This window comes from Rhipicephalus microplus, chromosome 2 (genome assembly GCF_043290135.1).
Source record: "Rhipicephalus microplus isolate Deutch F79 chromosome 2, USDA_Rmic, whole genome shotgun sequence".
NCBI lineage: Eukaryota > Metazoa > Arthropoda > Arachnida > Ixodida > Ixodidae > Rhipicephalus > Rhipicephalus microplus.
This window is the reverse complement of record NC_134701.1, coordinates 86,493,761-86,511,307: the sequence shown is the minus strand read 5'-3', so window position 1 is coordinate 86,511,307 and position 17,547 is coordinate 86,493,761. Positions and strand designations below refer to the sequence as shown.

The 17,547-nt window shown below is 45.9% G+C and overlaps 1 protein-coding gene across 1 annotated transcript; it reads right to left on the bottom strand.

Annotated features, from left to right (window-relative positions):
- Positions 1-2,241: 2,241 nt before the first annotated feature.
- LOC142790185 (uncharacterized) lies at positions 2,242-8,501 on the bottom strand. The gene is made up of 2 exons (XM_075885187.1): positions 8,289-8,501; positions 2,242-2,662 (listed from the first exon to the last, which is right to left on the bottom strand). Exons 1-2 carry the CDS (start codon positions 8,474-8,476, stop codon positions 2,242-2,244), a joined length of 609 nt encoding a protein of 202 aa, XP_075741302.1. The 5' UTR covers positions 8,477-8,501.
- Positions 8,502-17,547: the final 9,046 nt, after the last annotated feature.

The window sequence follows — 17,547 nt, the reverse complement described above, 5'->3', positions numbered from 1 at the left end:
TTCACGGCCACTCTAGAACTCTACCGTAGCCCTATAGTGGGGCCATAGCCGTTTCCACCCGCCAACCCGTCCGAATGCGCTTTTTCCTGTCACGATTGTCCTGTAAAACGAGCAGCGTTGCAAGCGCTCCTGCTGGGTGTGTCCTGCCCGCCTCGAGAAAGAACTTTGATAAGGCATCATCATATATAACGCATCTTCCCCTCCGAGCGCGCTTCTCTGTCGCCTCTCCCGGGAAGGAGAAGTCCTCTCTCTTCCTAAAGAACCTCAATCTAATCACTCTGTAAGCTCACGTGACCCGAGTACGTTTCCCTAGGAGCTCCAGTTTAGTGGTGGTGGTAGTGGTTAGAAGATGAGAAAAGGCACCTAATTTCTAGAATCCGGTCGGGAGCATGGTGCAGTGCCTAAACAGTAGTTTAGTTGCGTTGTTGATCCCTCTAGCTTCTGTCTCCCTCCTTCCCCCCCGCTCGCAAGGTGCTGAGCCGTGCTCCATAATGCACTGCAGCAATGCGCGTTTTTTGCTTTCTTATGCAGAACCACCACCTCTCGCCACACTGTCGAGTTCCATAAGCGTAATAATGGCGAAGCACGGCAAAGGGCTGACTACGGCAATAGTTACATGGGCGCGGTAGCCATCGTTGCGACGAACTTGTCTCCAAAACCATAGGTACATGTCGCTAGACGTAAAGCTCAACAGCGTTTATCCGACTAACCATGTTTAATCTTAACTGAGCTTGACCGCCACATTTCAAGAAGCTAACTAGTTATTCATTTGACTTGGTGCCACCAGTCTCGGACTCCAGTTGCTACATTACGGCGCCCGCTCTGAATCAAAGCGAAAGAAAGCGTGTGCGAGCCAAACGTGCGGCTAGCAACTCGCCTGAGAATTCCGACTCCAGAATACGATACAAGTTTCCGCATATTCTGTTGCAAACAGGTGAGGCGCTGGAATCACGTGATCAGATGGTGGCCGTGTTCGGAAGTAAATGCACTCGAACGCTCAGAGTTGAGCAGATTGTTTTTTATGAGCAAGCCGAACATAGTCGAGCACTCAATTTGGACCAGCCTCACGTGACGCGATTTGCCAGAGTGCTCTGGAGCGCTCCAAAGTGACCTGTGTCGAATGTGCCATAACAAACTCGCCGCACCCACGTCGGTGCCCCTGGCAGCGGGCACCTTCAGAGACAGAAACTTCCTCTTAAAACACCGCTAGCTTTTTCTGTCTAGAACACACTGATACGTGAAACTTTCTGGCAACACGAACCGGGTATCGCACGCACCAGTATTAAACGTATCAGGCAGCGGATTACCTTGGCCTTCCCACCGTACGCAAGTTACATTCGCATCTGTTAGCGAGACCACTTCTAACGTATTACCAATCATTACCTAGCAGTCAGTTAAATACGCTTGCAGACTACAGACAAAGCGTAAAGTATTTATTCTGGAGCATTTATTTTATTTGTCGATATATTAAGGAAAGGTACCATTATTACACCCTTATTTGTGAATCTGAGTGCGACATGGCCTGCTTTACAGCCTCAAACTAAGGATCTGTTTTTCACTAGTGAACTGTAGTTCACGAGCCTTCACTGATGTTTCAAGTAACAGAGGTTAGTCTCGTAAGGTAATTGCCAAATCGTAACAATTCTATATTAAACAGCATTGTCGACAGTATGTCCTTAATCAGGGGCTTGCAATTAACCTCAGCTAGGAAGCCATTATTTCAAAGTTTTGCCCCACAAGAGCCTAGAAAATAACGAAAGTAGTGTGTGAGGAAGGATGGGTTGAATGAGGCTCCTATTTTCACTGCCACTTTATGCCTACTATGTGGGAGTCATTTTTGGAGTATTCGAGAAAAACGTCGATAACATTCTTCATATAGGATATATTTTCTGGTACCTGATTCAAGAATAATGTTTTGTTTCATGGCTACGTTTGAACAAATGATGACCACATGTGGTACGCCACGAGAAACTTGCTTCTGACCGGTAACGTTGTGCAGCTTACCTTAACAAAGTATTATTCAGCACAATATGCGAAAAAAATATAAAATCAGACAGCCTTTTTCTTATTGGCGCAAGATATAACTGACGAAGTTTGAACAGGCTCACTTAAGCATGCCGTCGGCTTTACGCGAAAAATTTCTGTCTGCAGGGGCAGCTTAACGCCAAAGCTTGGAAGCTCATGGATTTCTTAAGAAAAAGGAAATATGGGACGACAGTGATACGTGGGCAGAGATGCCAGTCAAAGGACCGCAGCCACGTTCAGCCGGCGGCCCACATGTTTTAGGCCTCCACTGTAGCACATTCCAACCACAGACCACGTACCCAATATGTAAAACTGTTCGATGCTCCTATTCATTGTGATGCTATTCAAAATCACTCGCGCCGAATCAGGCGACGTCCGCAATTCCATTCTCAGCTGGCGCAGACTGCGCGTCAGCTCCAGGTACAGACCGAGACTCCTAGCGGCGCCCTCGTCAGTCATGGTGCCTAGCAAATGCAGGCATGTCAGGTGGTCTCCACACGAGATACCGGGAGTGTTGCACGTGTGGTCAATAGAAGCGAAGAGAATATTCACGGCTTCGCTGCTTTCTGGGTCGGACAAAACCTCGTGGAAACGGGCGAATTCTTCAGCCCAGTTTGCGTATCGAGTAATCATGAGTCTGCGAATGTGAGATAAAAGAAAAGGTCGACTTTAAGAGGCTATATCTATTGCAGCCTTGTACCGGTTGATATTGCTGAATAAATAAGAACACAAAACTACATTTATAAAAAACACGCAACACTATATATAGTATACGCGGAAATTTATTCAACAGTTCAATGACCGGTGCATGCGCATATAGCCGAGGTGAAGCATGACAGTGGGAAGGTTTAGACAGAATAAACAACGTAGTTAAAGCGCTGGTCAACTTAACTGATTAGTGAATTGGTTTACCGGCTTTATCATTCGAAAGCAAGTCGGACTATGAGAGAAGCTGTACTGAGGTTCTCCCGATAATTTTCACTATACCTAAGGCTCCTTATCTTTCCTTAACCTCGTAGTGGCGTATCCATTCATATTGCAATAAATAAAAGGGCGTCAGCGTGTTACAAGTACTGAAGCTTTGCAAATCAGTATCACTTTTAATAGGTGAAAATTTACAAAAGTACCTTTTTTGTATGGAAAAGTACAATTTGGGCGTTAGTTGCTAACTCGTCATATTTTAGGTATGAAGCTCAACTTCGTACTCTCTTGTTAAAAAAAATTGGCAGATTCAACGTACATTGAGAATAGATTATATGCGAAGCACAAATGAGCAATGTTGATATGTCACTTTAAAATCAGCAAAACATTACGAGGTGGAGGTAAATGATGCCGTACGTAACTTTCAAGTAATGATTATCATGTTTGGGTGTGTTGTTTGTCTTTGTCATCCATTCACGTCACGTGATACCAAATTTAGTATATGTGGAGCTAGCATAACGGCCACGAGCAAGATATGAGCATGGTATGTTGTCATGTTCTTACATGACACGCGTGTCGGAATGATTATGTTTGCACCAGTCATATAATTTGTGATCATTTGACGTCGCGTAACACCGAATTTGGTATAAGTGAAGCTAGCAAAACGGCCGCGAGCGCATCATGAAGGACCCATTATGCTCCAATGTAGCGTTGACGCGCGCGCACGCTGGACACAGCGACGCTACGTTAGCAAAACGCGAGCATTGGACGCGCCTGTATGAAGCCAGGCGCGTCCAGCGCCCGTCGGCGCGGCCTGATGGCAACCGGTGCAAAATGCGACATGCTGCATTTCGCGCCGATGCGTTACCCAGACAACACTGCGTCTCCTTCTTTTCGTGACGAAGGGACGCCGGAAGCGCTGAAACGTGCATGCCTCAAAGCAACGCAGCGCGGCACGTGCCTGTGAGTATATGGCAGGACCGGTGCATGGCGTGGCAACGCCGGCGTGACGCGACGAAACGAACGCTGGCGAGCACACGCACCGCGTCACGTTAAAATGTATTAGCTGTGGCATGTAGTGATGTTCTCACATGGCACACATCTCATGATTATCATTTTAGAGTCTGTCACTTGTGTTCGCCATGCAATCATGCCATATCTTACCAATTTTTCAACACGCCATGTGAACGAAGCAACCGCAAAAGCTGCAGGACCATTAATTGTAAATCATGACTTTCATGACATACTTCTCACAATTTTCATGTTATGACTGGCCAAATATCTTCATACAGTCATATTATGTCGTACCAAGTTTCGTATTGATACCATTATCGAAACGGCCAGTAGAACTAAAAGTCGTGGGTGCCTAGATAGATAGATAAATGCGCTCAAAGATGCCAAATTTCGCTAAGAAATGCTTCGCATTTAAAAAACTCTCACATTCCCACACACAGCACTCATGTGGTGTGTGCTTTTTGAGTGGATGCGTTCGTGATTGTCTTTTAGAAGGGACTACATAATAATAGTGTGTGGATGTCCTACATATTCAATCAAGCACGTTTACGGATCAGCAGAGAAAATTAGGTAGAGGTTTTTTTGTTTGCAGAGGCTATAATCAATGGCTAAGCTAGTGGGCGGAACGCCGGATGTGTGCCCCTGTCCCTCCCCTCAAAACATTTTTTGCCATGGCACACAGAGCGAAAAAATGACCATATGAGCTGTCCGTTTAATATCGATCACTAAAATCGCTTCTGACAATTGACTCCTAATGTTATCACAGCAGAGTACACGGCTCTAAAGGCCATATTCACAAACTAACCTATACTTTTGGCTTACCGCGCAAAACCACACAAGACGAGCTAGCTATACCTCGAAACCTTAAATCTGCGCAGAAATTAGCCTACGCGAACAGCGCACAGCGGGGCGTCTGCTGTTATGTTTTTCCGTGCCACTTTGTTTACAGCCTGATTTTGTCATCACTGCCGCTACACTTTTCATAACTAGTGGGATGGTAATGGGCATCTCCTGTGTACGTTGCTTCTTTAATGCACCACAGCGAAAGCTGCCATCTGAGATCCGTTTTTGGACGAACAATTCGGACGTTTTGCTGCAGTCACGTTAGCCTTAATGTAAGTTTAATACAGCCGCCCACCTGACACACCTGGAAGGTAGGTACGCGTTACCTGCATCGTTTTGAAACGCTTGAAGATATTGACTCAGAAGTTCGCACTTGTTATGCTCATTTAGGTTATGACTTGGTTTGAATGATAAACAACGACTTGGTTTAGAATGATAAACTGCACTCCGAGCACTCTAGAGCTATATGTTTAAGGATAATAATTCCAATAGTAGAATAGAAAAATCAAGGTGGAAGTGTCGATGATAAATTTCACGCCAAATATCCGCGCGTCCACATATGACTCAAGAAATTTCAAGATGACTTGTTAGCATTTTCGCGACAATGACTGGATGCAGTTTTCTGAAAAATCGTATGCAATATCTATGGCACCCACAGATGACAATGTACACAATTTTTATCGTGTAGAAGCCAGATAGTACCTAGTGGACATATTCAAAATTTGCTATGTGTGCGGGAATCTCTCGGCGGCGTGTCGACCCGCGTTTTCTGCTCTACCAAGTGCTCTTTCGCGAAAATAGTGGTGTTTTTTTTCAGATTGTGAAATTGTACTTTACTATTACTCGAAAATCACTTAAAATAAAGGGGTAACTAAGTGACCTTATTTTGTCCCCATCCGAATCGCTAGATTTCACCGCCCTTGATGATGACATACTTTAAATCAAGAAATCATTACCACAAATTATATGGCTCTCAAAAAAGTACGCAGCTTGCAGTAGTGGTATTGAACCATCCGCGGAGCTAGTGAATGACGCAACTATGTGGTGCTAGTAATGCGAAGTTCTTATTAGAGATGCTAAGTTTTTGATAGCTGTATTAAGTACGTCTAGACTAGAAAAGACATCTCACATCACTGCATGTTGCGTGATGTGGTAATAATCCAGCGCTTAGCTGTTGCGTGGTTTTTGGCGGGATCATGTCGCATGACCTGCATGCTGTTACTCGATGTTGCGCGACTTAGTTTATGTTGCTAAGTGTTACGTCATTATAGTATCGTGAATAGAAGTGTGTTCTTCAGTCATGCGAGTATGTCACATGATTGTAGTCAAGCGAATATTTACCAGGTGTTATAAGATTTCTGGAACGCAAGTGATTTTAAGTGATCTGTTGTCAATAGACTATCAATTCCACGATACTATGGGATTTTAGTACCATCATTACTGATATGATGATACGTTTTCAGTTCAATGACAAGTTGCTTCGTAAGTTCTAGTCGCGTAACAGACTCGCCTATCGTGTTTTGACGCCGAATTATTTGGTACATGTGTTGTAGAAATAAAGCTGAAGGTAAAGAAAGGATCAAGCGCTAACCGCTTCATGATGATGATCGTTTATGTTCGCAGTGCCCGGCTCAACAGAGAGCTTAATGAGCTCTGCTCTTGAAAGAGCACTGACAAAAATTTTGAAGGCGATATAACGAGTGATATAGATTTACGTGGTGACACAGAAAACATATGCGAAATATTGAGGGCAAATATAGTGTATTTATGAAAGAGAGAGAGATAGAAATAATGAAAAATGACGAGAACATATTTAATGTCAAAGCTAAAGAGCACGACGTTGACTGCATGATATGCGGAGCCCGATAACGATAGTTATAGCGCGAGAACAAAGCGACGACACAGAGCCCCTCACGACTTCACCATCAACGCGATGGCAATACAAACAAAATATACGTCACGCGTTTGTGTTGGCTGGTTGCATGCGGTTACACCACCTGCGATGTCTCATTCTTCGCGTTCATTTACTGTGCCAGCTGCCATTGCAGTGCCTGCTCATGCCTCATCCGCGTCACAGCTTTTAGAGGTGACCTGGTCAGCCGTGTTTACCTTGCCACCGCAAATGTTCCTGCCCAGCTCGGTGGACTCTGAAGCCTAAACTACAACCGGGCCATTCAGAAAATCAAAGCATATGCACGGAGAGCATGATGACGAGTAGGGCAAAACATCTGTCTATCCGTCCGTCCGTCTGTCCGTCCGTCCATCCATCCATGCGCCCGTTCATCTACTGTGCGTCCGCCTATCTGACCGACCGACCGACCGACCGACCGACCGTCTGTCTGTCTGCCCATCCGTCCGTCCGTCCGTCTGTCTTCTTATACTGCCGTTACGTCAGAAGCAGGACAAAGTCAGAATAAGTGAATCTTCGTCCCTAAAACATTTGTGAATAAATAAATTTCGCGCCCTTGTTTTTGTCCACGCCGTCTTGTGCCCATGTTCACCTAGGTTGATTTTACTTGCTCGTAATGCAAGTGCGAGCGTTGCCTAAACGCTCTTCTTTTCTATGGCGGTCTACTGCGCAACAACGAGTTTGTTTCGGGAATTCGGTGGCATAACGCAATGGCGTGACACTTAATTAGTACGAGCGAACAAAGGTTCATGATTTTACATTTATTCAATTAATCTATAACTAAATCAAGATGTAAGCGCTACGGATATCTAAACGCCAGTAATTGTTTCAGATCAGACACGAATAAAAACGTGCGTCGCATGTTCAAAAGTCCGTCACCTGACTGAAACGTCACACACTGTCCACCACTATCACAGTGTTGAACTGAATATGAAAAAAGTGGTAATAAGTCAAGTACTCAGACATTCAATAATTACATATTTCAATACTTTGATATGATTGTATTGACAATTGCTATTCATAATGCAGCAGTACATTCCATGCAAAATCTTGATGGATATGCCGGAAAGTGATCAATGGGAAATAAATAATATACACTAAATAACACACACTAAAACCTTTCCTCTACAGAAATCACGTGTGGTCCCATAGGATGAAAGTGGCCTTAAATAGTTTGCGACTTATTACTTTGAACAATATTTTTGCCGATGGTCAAGAAAATACACAGAACACATTACCACTGTTTGACAAACCTGTTAATTCTAAATGATTACTCACAATGACAAGTATTCAATTTCATGAGTGTCACTCGTACTGAGTGACAGAAACTTCTTTAACGCGAATTATTCTTGCTGGACCTCACCAATGTAAGTGAGAGTTCAATTTATTGAACTAATACTTGCCAAAAATTACACCAAAACCGACCCCCTCGGACCGACTCGTAAGAATTTCTTACAGCCTCACTCAATCAGGCTAAAACTCGTTTAGCTTGCGGCCGAATGAGTCTGAATGAGCTCGCCGAACAATTTCACCATACAACACGTATTCTGAACAAGCACGTAGTGAATCGACTCACCGCCCAAACGTCACCTTCCATTTGCTAGCCATTTCTTGATGCATAGCGGAGATCTCCTGAACGTCTACTGCGTCAATCTCCAAGAAGTGAAGCTCCTCCAGAGACTCGGCATGATATGCAGCCTTGGCGATGCAACGAATCTCAGCAACAGAGAAATCGTTAGATAGATCGAGACGCCGGAGCGACATTGTTTTTCCAAGGCCAACCGCCAGGTGTTGGGCATGATATCTGATCTTTTGCTTGTCAGACTCCTGTGTGTCAGACAATTACTATCACTTTGCTAAAGTGTAAAATCGTGCAAAGTATCGATATCACTGCAAACAAAACTTCCTCGTCGAAGAATCGCGCACTGCAAGAGCTCTGAATGAAGCGAAATCAGCCAACAAGCAATCACTATACAAAGCAAAAGAATGGTTTTGCAGTGATATTTTATGAATTGATATGAACGGGGGAAAAGCGGCAAGCATTTATTAACTTCACGGTGAGCCGGGCTGCAGCCTACATGCCTTAGCCTGGCGCAAGAAAATGCACGGAAGATTGCAGTTTCAAAGTATCATTAACCTCTTCTACTGCAATTGCAGCTGGGCCCTTTTCTCTGCGCCGTTAATTTTTCATTTGGCGAATTAGCGAAGGAGCCACAGACGTCTGTAAGGGGACACGTAGGCCTACGCTGCTTTTCACATTGCTGATGTTTTAGCTCTGGCTGATGATGAATAATTATGCTGGACCTCATTGTAACTCGTGGCGAAACTTATATGCGTTATCTCAATGGCATGATTCTACGCTTCTACCGGACGGTCACCATGCGCGTAGGTAATCTTCGTGCACCCCACTATACACTAGCTAACGTAGGTACTTCGCAAGAAGCTGTCGTGCCCCGTTTCATTTTTGATACCGCTACTGAGGAAGCTGCGGAGACCTCCCTCTGGATCATACCCTGTACGCACATATCACTGGGTGTAATCCAGACACTAACACGTGCGTACAGGGTATGATCCAGAAGTGGGGGGGGGGGGGGGGTTCTCCACGGCTTCCTTGCAAGCGGTATGAGTACCACGTTAAAAAAGAAACAGGGCACGACAGGATTTTGCGGGGTACCTACGCTAGCTAGTGTATAGCGGCGTGAGTAAAGATTTTTTAAGCGCATGATGACCATTCGGTAGAAGCGTAGTATCATGCCATTGCATTTACACACAGATCAGACGCCCAAATCAGAGAAGCAACGCAAACAGCTGCAACTGTAACAGGACAAGGTCCCCAAGGTCAACCTCCCTCGCATGTTCACCAGAAAAATAAAAACTTTTCCTAATTCCACCGAAAAGTAACCTAAACCACACTTTTATCAAAATCCTCGTACAGGATGGGGAGGTCCCTCACGCCCGTTTCATTCGAATCATCGGGGCTCTGCCCGCAAGATTGTATGAAACATACCGAAAACCTCCAACGTCTAAAGAGCAAGCACACTCGCAGCCACTACGCAGCTAATACGCAGAGTGGCAACTGAAGATTGCGGTCACCGAAATGCAGGTGCTATGCGAACGGTACACGCATTTATCACGAGCAGAGTGTTGCATCATACAATTTACCTTAATCTTAACGGCACCAAAACACAAACAGTAAGCTGTATAATCAAGCAAGCCACCAAAGAAGCACACCGCCTCCTAAAAGCACCAGTAATGAATGCTTGGCAGGGTTAGTTGTGCATAACACGATACAAGAACTAACCGAGGTACACATACAGGCACAATGTCTCTGACTTGCTAGCCTCCTATGGGAAGACACAGACTTTGAAAACTTCAAGTTCGCGTCCCCGCCTATCATGACAATGTGAAATATTTATCCTAGAAAGTTCGTGAAACATTCTGTATTTTACCACTTCCAGCAACACGCCCATCGACGGAAACCGTGAGCGACGGATAGCTAGAGCAGCAGTTCTCCAAAAAGCGTGTGGCGAGAATGCGATGCTCGGTGAATAGACGGGGCATGGGAGCAGTACGGAGGCGCAGCGGTGGCCTACGCACAAAACACCTCTCTTATAATAAAATAATTAGCTCCTCGAACGAAACCAGAACTTGCCGAAATGATCGCCATTGCGCTCGCATTTGGCTACCTGACTCAAAGTTTACATTGCTAAATTATGCTTGGATTGATGTTAATCCTACCGCACTGTACGTACTGACCGAGAACCCACCCCCTTTCCACGCGCAGCGCGGAGCGAATCTGGGTGGCTGCACATACGGGGAGCCCTGGCAATGAGCCCGTCAATTATTTAGCACGCAGATGAAGAAACCGGGCACAGGCGGACCTCACGGAAAGTTTCTTGTAAGAGCTAACATTTGCTGAGCTCGCCGTGAATGCTCGTGCCAAAAGGCGAATATACTGAACTCCGCACTCTACCCTTACTACGAGAGAATAACACTTATGGCGTCATCTGCAATTTGGATCACACCCACCCTTTCCTCCTTTCATGCGCCGTCAATCGGCCCCGATTTCCCGTTTTCGTCCAACGCACGATGGGCAAATACAACCCAACTTCTCCTCGCCTGTACGTCTTCCCCTAGCGGGCCGGTGCCACTGGAGGCCTGGTTGGACTGGGATACCTCGCTACGCACCATGGACCCCGTAACGCAGAAGATCTCTGTGAGACAGGTTGCTGACCTCATTGATTTACTAGGCATAAATGTTTCTATGTGGCGGGGTCCTGAGAGGGGTGTGCCTGTAGGTTCCCATATTTCCTCGAAATAAAGTTTTTAGATGCAAAACACATAATGGCCGAGTTCCGTTTGGTGCGGCGTGACCACTCCTAGTACACATGCCCTCCCCCTATTCTCTTTTCTCGTACGGTCCCCCTCTCTCGCCTCGCAACGCAGGTAGTATACCTGCAAGCCGGCGCTCCTTTACGTTACCCTCCCCGCAATGTTTAGTAGCCATTGCCCAAGCGAGTCTCTCACCAGCTTCTCTCCTACTCTCGCCCTCTCTCGCTTCGCTATGCCGAGGTGGGCAGCGTCTGCTGCCCACCTGGCCACCCCGTATATATAAGACTGGATTTTGACCTCCGAGGCAGTGCCGGAGGAAAATTTCAGCTGTGCGTTGTTGAACAATAACATGCGCAACGAGCGCGTTAACTAAATGTTGACTGCCAGTAGGTGTACCCAGTTGGAGTGTTCTGTTTCCAATTGCCGAATAGTAGTGATTGACATATCGCAGTAGGAAACACCCATTCATCATTGCGCGATTTGCGCCTTCCGTGGTTTCTCTCCTGCGGAACGCCGCGATAATGCTGGCGCTCATCTTTGCTACAGAATGTTACATGCTTTGAAGAGACACCGTTCACTACACGGCATTTATAAGGTGTTGATTTCTTTGTTGTGGTTCTGTGGTGAGAATTTGCATGCCGCGCAAAAAGAATGCGTTTCATCATCATTGAAACTAAATATTAACGTGGTAGTATTATCGAGCTCATTTTGCACAAATAAGAAATTCCAACGTCGACGGGGATGTTGTCGGGTGTGATGGAAAAACTACCTCCCCTACCGTGACTGAAAGATTTAAAATGTTCAAATAAAGCAAAAAGAAGATTTTTGGGTACGAGTCTGAAATGAACCCCCGCCATCTGCGTGGCCAGAAGTTCTTCCACACAGCCACACAATCTCTTAATAATGCATCAGAAAGAAAATATATGAACGTCATATGGTGCGAGGTGTATCTTTAATATGTGTAAAAATGCGTGTCAAAAGCGTAGAATCGCGTAAGGCGTCAAAACCTGAACTGCACGAGGTCTTCTGATTAATTGATATGGTGGTTTAATGTCCCAAAACCACCATATGATTATGAGAGATGCCGCAGTGGAGGGCTCCGCAAATTTTGACCACCTGGTGTTCTTTAACGTGCACCAAAATCTGAGCACACGAGCCTACAACATTTCCGCCTCCTTCGGAAATGCAGCTGCCGCAGCCGGGATTTGATCCCGCGACCTGCGGGTCGGCAGCCGAGTACCTTAGCCACCTGACTACCACGGCGGGGCATGCACGAGGTTTTTAAAGGATATACATTGCACTGTATTTAAGAGCATAACTATTCATCAGCCCCATGAAAAGCCTGTACGAAGGGAACTGCTGCTTAAGTTCGCTTAGATTCTATGGGTCCATTGCTAATTAGCTAAAGGAACTGTGCTTGCACTACACAATCTAGAATACTTTGAAATGGCGAACATGGCGAACGTTGCGCGCACATTCGTTCGTCTCCTTATTTTACGGTTGATGCATGCATCTAAGCCGAAGCTAGGCTAGCAATGTAGAGGGCGATGTGCTCAAGTCTCAATTATGCTATAGCATTATGCTCTTAAAAGCGAAGCTCTAGCGGTTTACATGTTTTTTTGTTTGTTTCTTTGAGGAACAACGCGCTAAGTAGCATTCAGGCTGCATTGAAGGGGAACGCTCACAGCCTGCGCTTTTATGCGCTGTGTTTTTCGTTCCCTTAAATATCATACTATGAATTACCAACATGCCTAAGGTGATGCTCTTTCAAAGAAACATTTCATGACCACGAAATGAAGAGTCAACCTGCCTCCTCACCTCATTTCGTAGTCTTCGTATGCACCAGAAACTATTCAGTAGCGAAATTTCTTGAATGACCGTGTTGCAGGTAAGGAACTTTGAGAGTGACTTGCAAGCTTCGACACCAATTTTTAAGTTCTTTGTGGTGAGCTTGGTAATTGTATTGTTGGTTTCGAGGGCTTGGAAGACGAAGTTTCCGTTGGAATGGTGGGGTGACTCGAGGGACAGTATGGTCAGGGTGCTTAGAGACCCAGGGCTGGAAAGCATTTGCTTGAAGCTTTCACTGCGTCCAGCAAATGAGATGTCCAAGGTTAAGTGACAGACGCTGGTGTTACTTGTCAGAGCTTTCAGCACATTTTTATGGAAGTCATACGTCGATCCTGGGACCTGCATTCATAGAAGATGTAGATATTAATAAGTTCAATTATAATAAAACGATTCATTATTCTGTTACAAGTGAACCAATCTACCCCAAGCAATTACCGCGAAAGACAGTGCCACTTTGACGGACCCCTTAGCGGAACGTAATAATTTAGCGCGTGTTCTTTAGCGAATAGCCGCTTAAAATGTTTATCTTATTGTAGTGATAATTGCTTCAATTTTAAGTCTATATCATAGTATGATTATGAGAGATGCCTTATACTGAAGGTCGGTGGGAATTTTGACAATCTGAGTTTAAACAACCAGCATCTAAATCGAATTAAATGGGGCTCAAGCATTCCGTTGAATATAAATGCAGTCGCCACTGTGACGTGTCGCGACTTTAAGGTGACGGGATCAAATCGGTGCCGCGGCTCTCGTCATTCGATTCGGTGGCTGTCCAATCGGGCACCAGAACAAGTAGACCGTCGTGGCGGATTGTCTAACCTAAACACAAATGTGCACTTCTGTAAGTTGGTGCTGTTTGGAGACGTCAAGTTTGTTACTGGCTATTTAACGCAATAGCGTTAAAAGCTCCTTTTGCAGGAGTTCCGGCATCGGCAACGGTGGTTGTAAGCGAAAAATCACTTATTTTGCATGAATAAAAAATCGACAAAAGTGCAAATAAAATAATGAAAATTTGGGGTTCTGAGTAAAGGCCATGCCCGGGTCGTTTCTGTAGCAAGCGGGTGCTCTACCATGCAGCCGCGCTTCTTCTTATGTCTTACATAATATTTAATACAAAAGCAGTTAACGCATGTACATAGCGTACAACATATTTAGGGCGCTATGACAAATGTACAATGAGCATTACAAAACTAATTCTATACAACTATGTTTCTAAAAGAGTGTATGAGCAGCACACTATGAACTCTGTATAACAGTCTGGCTAAAACTTGACTTGCTCCTAAATGTGTTTTAGCTGCAGAGTCAGTTGTACAAAATGGAATTGCGATGACACTATTGGTTCCAAATATCTGTCTCACATGCGAATGAAATAGTCAAGGTGAACAGTGGAAGGGCCTCAGACAGGCTGGCCGACGTTTTGATAGGGAAACCTATCTTTGTCCGAGGCATCTTGTTATCCTCGGCGTGTTAGTTTTAAAGTGGTAAAAGTGGCGTCATCTCGTGGTGCTGACACGTGTCCCTGTTGACAATCGCCATCTGAAAATAGAAAAACTATAAAGCAGAGGAATGCAGTCTTCGCTCTAAGTTAAGTGGTATTGATTTACCACCTAACATGAAACGAGCACTATACTCCTCTGCTTTATACTTTCTTTTTCAGATGGCGATTGCCAACAGGGACTCATGCCCCCACTAGCAGATGACGTCACCATTACGCCCCTAAAACTAACATGCCAAGGATAACAAGGTGACTTTGACAAAGATAGGACCTCCTATCGAAACGCCGGTCAGCCTGCCTGAGGCACTTCCAGTGTTCACCTTGACTATCTCACTGCGTGTTTCCATCTGTCGGCTCCCATATAGATTTTGCTGTATAACATGCGAGTTTTCTGTGAACTGTGCATGTCCATTAACAAGAGCATGTCAACTGGCATGTCGTTGCCTTTGAGTTGTACAACATAACGGGCTCTATCAGAACTTGACCTCAGTTCTGTAAAAGCCCTCTGCAGGACGTACCAATGAGGATGGCGTCGTCACAACTCATAAAGCAACGTTATTATTTCTGGCACTGTGCAGAGACGGCAAATATTTGAGGATAAAAGACACCTCAAGTGTTTAACTATACCTTTTCAGGTACTGTTTCTGTGTGAACTTTCTAGGAAAATGTCTTGGTTATTGGTGAAAGAGTCTTTTACATCACAGTTACTGAACTTCATGTCCAAACACTCCAATACAATGCGAGCGATACAATGGGCCGGGAAATGCTATATTCATTAGATCACATAAAACCTTTTTCTTGAGTGAGAGGACAAATAATTATTGGAGATTCTCGACGTCAGAAAACTCGCTGATTTCACGTGTGATATGATGGTTCGGGCGCATTTTAAAGAACTCCAGGTGGTCAAAATTTTCGAAGCCCTGAGGTACGGCGTTGCTCATAGTCATGTAGTGGTTTTGGGAGGTTAAACCCCACATATCATGAATGTTTAAATGAATGGTTTAAATGCGAAGCATTTCTTAGTGAACTTGGGTGAATTTGGCCGTATCCATCCATCCATCCATCCATCCACCAACCCACCCATCCATCCACCCACCCACCCACACACCCGTCCGTCCGTCCGTCCGTCCGTCCGTCCGTCCATCTATCCATCCATCCATTCATACGATAGTACGAATATCATCTACCGTGGTCTGTACAAGATCTGTACAAGAATATCTGTACAAGTCTGTACAAGAATATCATCTACCCTGCCTGTACAAGATCCTGCTTGGTCTTTTGGTTAACTGAACTCTAATGTCGCCTTAATTTCATTGGATACTATTTTCGTAAATAGCTCCTAGGAAACGGACAGTAAGCTGATCGGCCTGTAATTTTTCAAGTAATTTACGTATTGTTTCTAACAGATTAAGATGATATTGTCGCAAACACTTGCCATTCTTATCGCTTTGCTTATGATGCACGTGGCTAGTGTGTATGTAGGCGTGATCCGTGAACTTATATTCGTGCCGCGTTTTATAGGAAAACGCCCCTCGCCAATAAGCCGAGGGCAGCCGTGGGCACCGGTATAGTAGTTCGCCATCTGTACGGCGGTTCACTTGTTTCTTTCGGGCACAGGTCAGCCCAGTGAAATAAAAGATTGTTGCGGCTTGCTCGTGATCCTGTCGTGCACGTCCCTTCATCGTCGCGTCTGCGTGACAACTGATGGAGGTTCTGAGTATGCACCAGGTCCCTGAGCCGACAGCTGCACGGAAGGACGAGGCCCCCAAAAGTAGCGACGCGACTCGCAGTAGCTGCTGCCTACAAGGGTTGCCACCGGAACCCGGAACACTACCGGAGTGCACTCAACAGAAAAAAGAAGACTCGATGTCAACCATGAGCCTACCAGCTGCGCCCACCCCTGTCATCTTGCAACAGCCTCGAGTGCCTCCAACCTTCCGCGGCTCGCCTGCAGAAGATGCAGAAGATTGGCTTGACGAATTCACTCGGGTGGCTTCACTAAACAAATGGGATGACGAGATGAAGGTGAGTCACGTTTTCTTCGCACTCGACGGCCCCGCTAAAACGTGGTTCGAAAACCACGAGGCCTTTTTGACTACTTGGGAGGTGTTCAAGACTGATTTCTTGAGGACGTTTACCAACATGCTGCGCAAAAAAAGGGCTGAAATTCTGCTACAATCGAGGATCCAAAAGCCTAACGAAACTGTGCCTATATACGTCGAGGAAATGAAGCTCCTCATCCGCCGTGTGAATCCTAACATGGCAGAGGAAAAGCAGCTTGGGCTTCTAATGCGAGGAGTAAAAGAGTCCCTGTTCGCTGGCCTAGTTCGCAACCCGCCGGAAACCGTTGCCGAGTTCACGCAAGAGGCATCCACCATTGAGAAGACCTTAGATTCCCGAAACCGCCAGTACAACCGTACAGCGCACATAGCTTCCATGGACCCTCAAGCAACGTTTGCAAGTGCCAGCAACTTGCGTGAAATAATACGCGAAGTCGTCGGCGAGGAGCTGCGGCTACTTATACCATCACCCTCGCAGCCTCCAGAAGCGTCACTCACGGATGTCATACGCGACGAAGTTCGCATTGCTTTGGGTGCTTCTCGGACGGCGACTCCATATCAATAAAACAAGGGAATAAGTCACGCTGCCGCAGTACGCAGCCCAAGGGGTACCGCCAACATGCGCCATGAGCATTACGAACCACCCCAGTGATCTCCGTCACCCGTCCACTCACCTGCTGTTTTGGAAGCGCCGCGAAAAGCAGACCTCTGAAGAACCCCCGACCAACAAAGCCCACTATGCTTTCACTGCGGTGAGCCAAGCCACATCTCCAGATACTGCCCTTACAAACGCATAGGACTTCGTGGTTTTGCCCTCAACGCACCACGACCGCAACCCGGACAGCGACCACGTGAAGTTGAAGACTACTTGCGCCGTGCCGAGTATCCGCCCACCCATCCATCACGATCACCATCACCGCCATACAGCTGCTCCACATCACCAGGCCGTGGCAACCCGGCGGCAGCGCGAGAAAGATCCCAGAACACTCGTAGGGGAAACTGAGTAAAGCAGCCTTTGGAGGCGAGGTTGCTTGCCGGCGAACGGACGAAGAACCTCCACTAATCGTACCGCACGACGACGGCGCCCTGTCGGAGACACC

Excerpts from the sequence above, each read along its gene's own strand:
- LOC142790185 (XM_075885187.1), bottom strand. The coding sequence starts at position 8,476 with ATGTCGCTCCGGCGTCTCGATCTATCTAACGATTTCTCTGTTGCTGAG. Across the intron at positions 2,663-8,288 it reads TGGAAGGTGACGTTTGGGCG|ACTCATGATTACTCGATACG; the intron begins GTGAGTCGATTC and ends TCACATTCGCAG.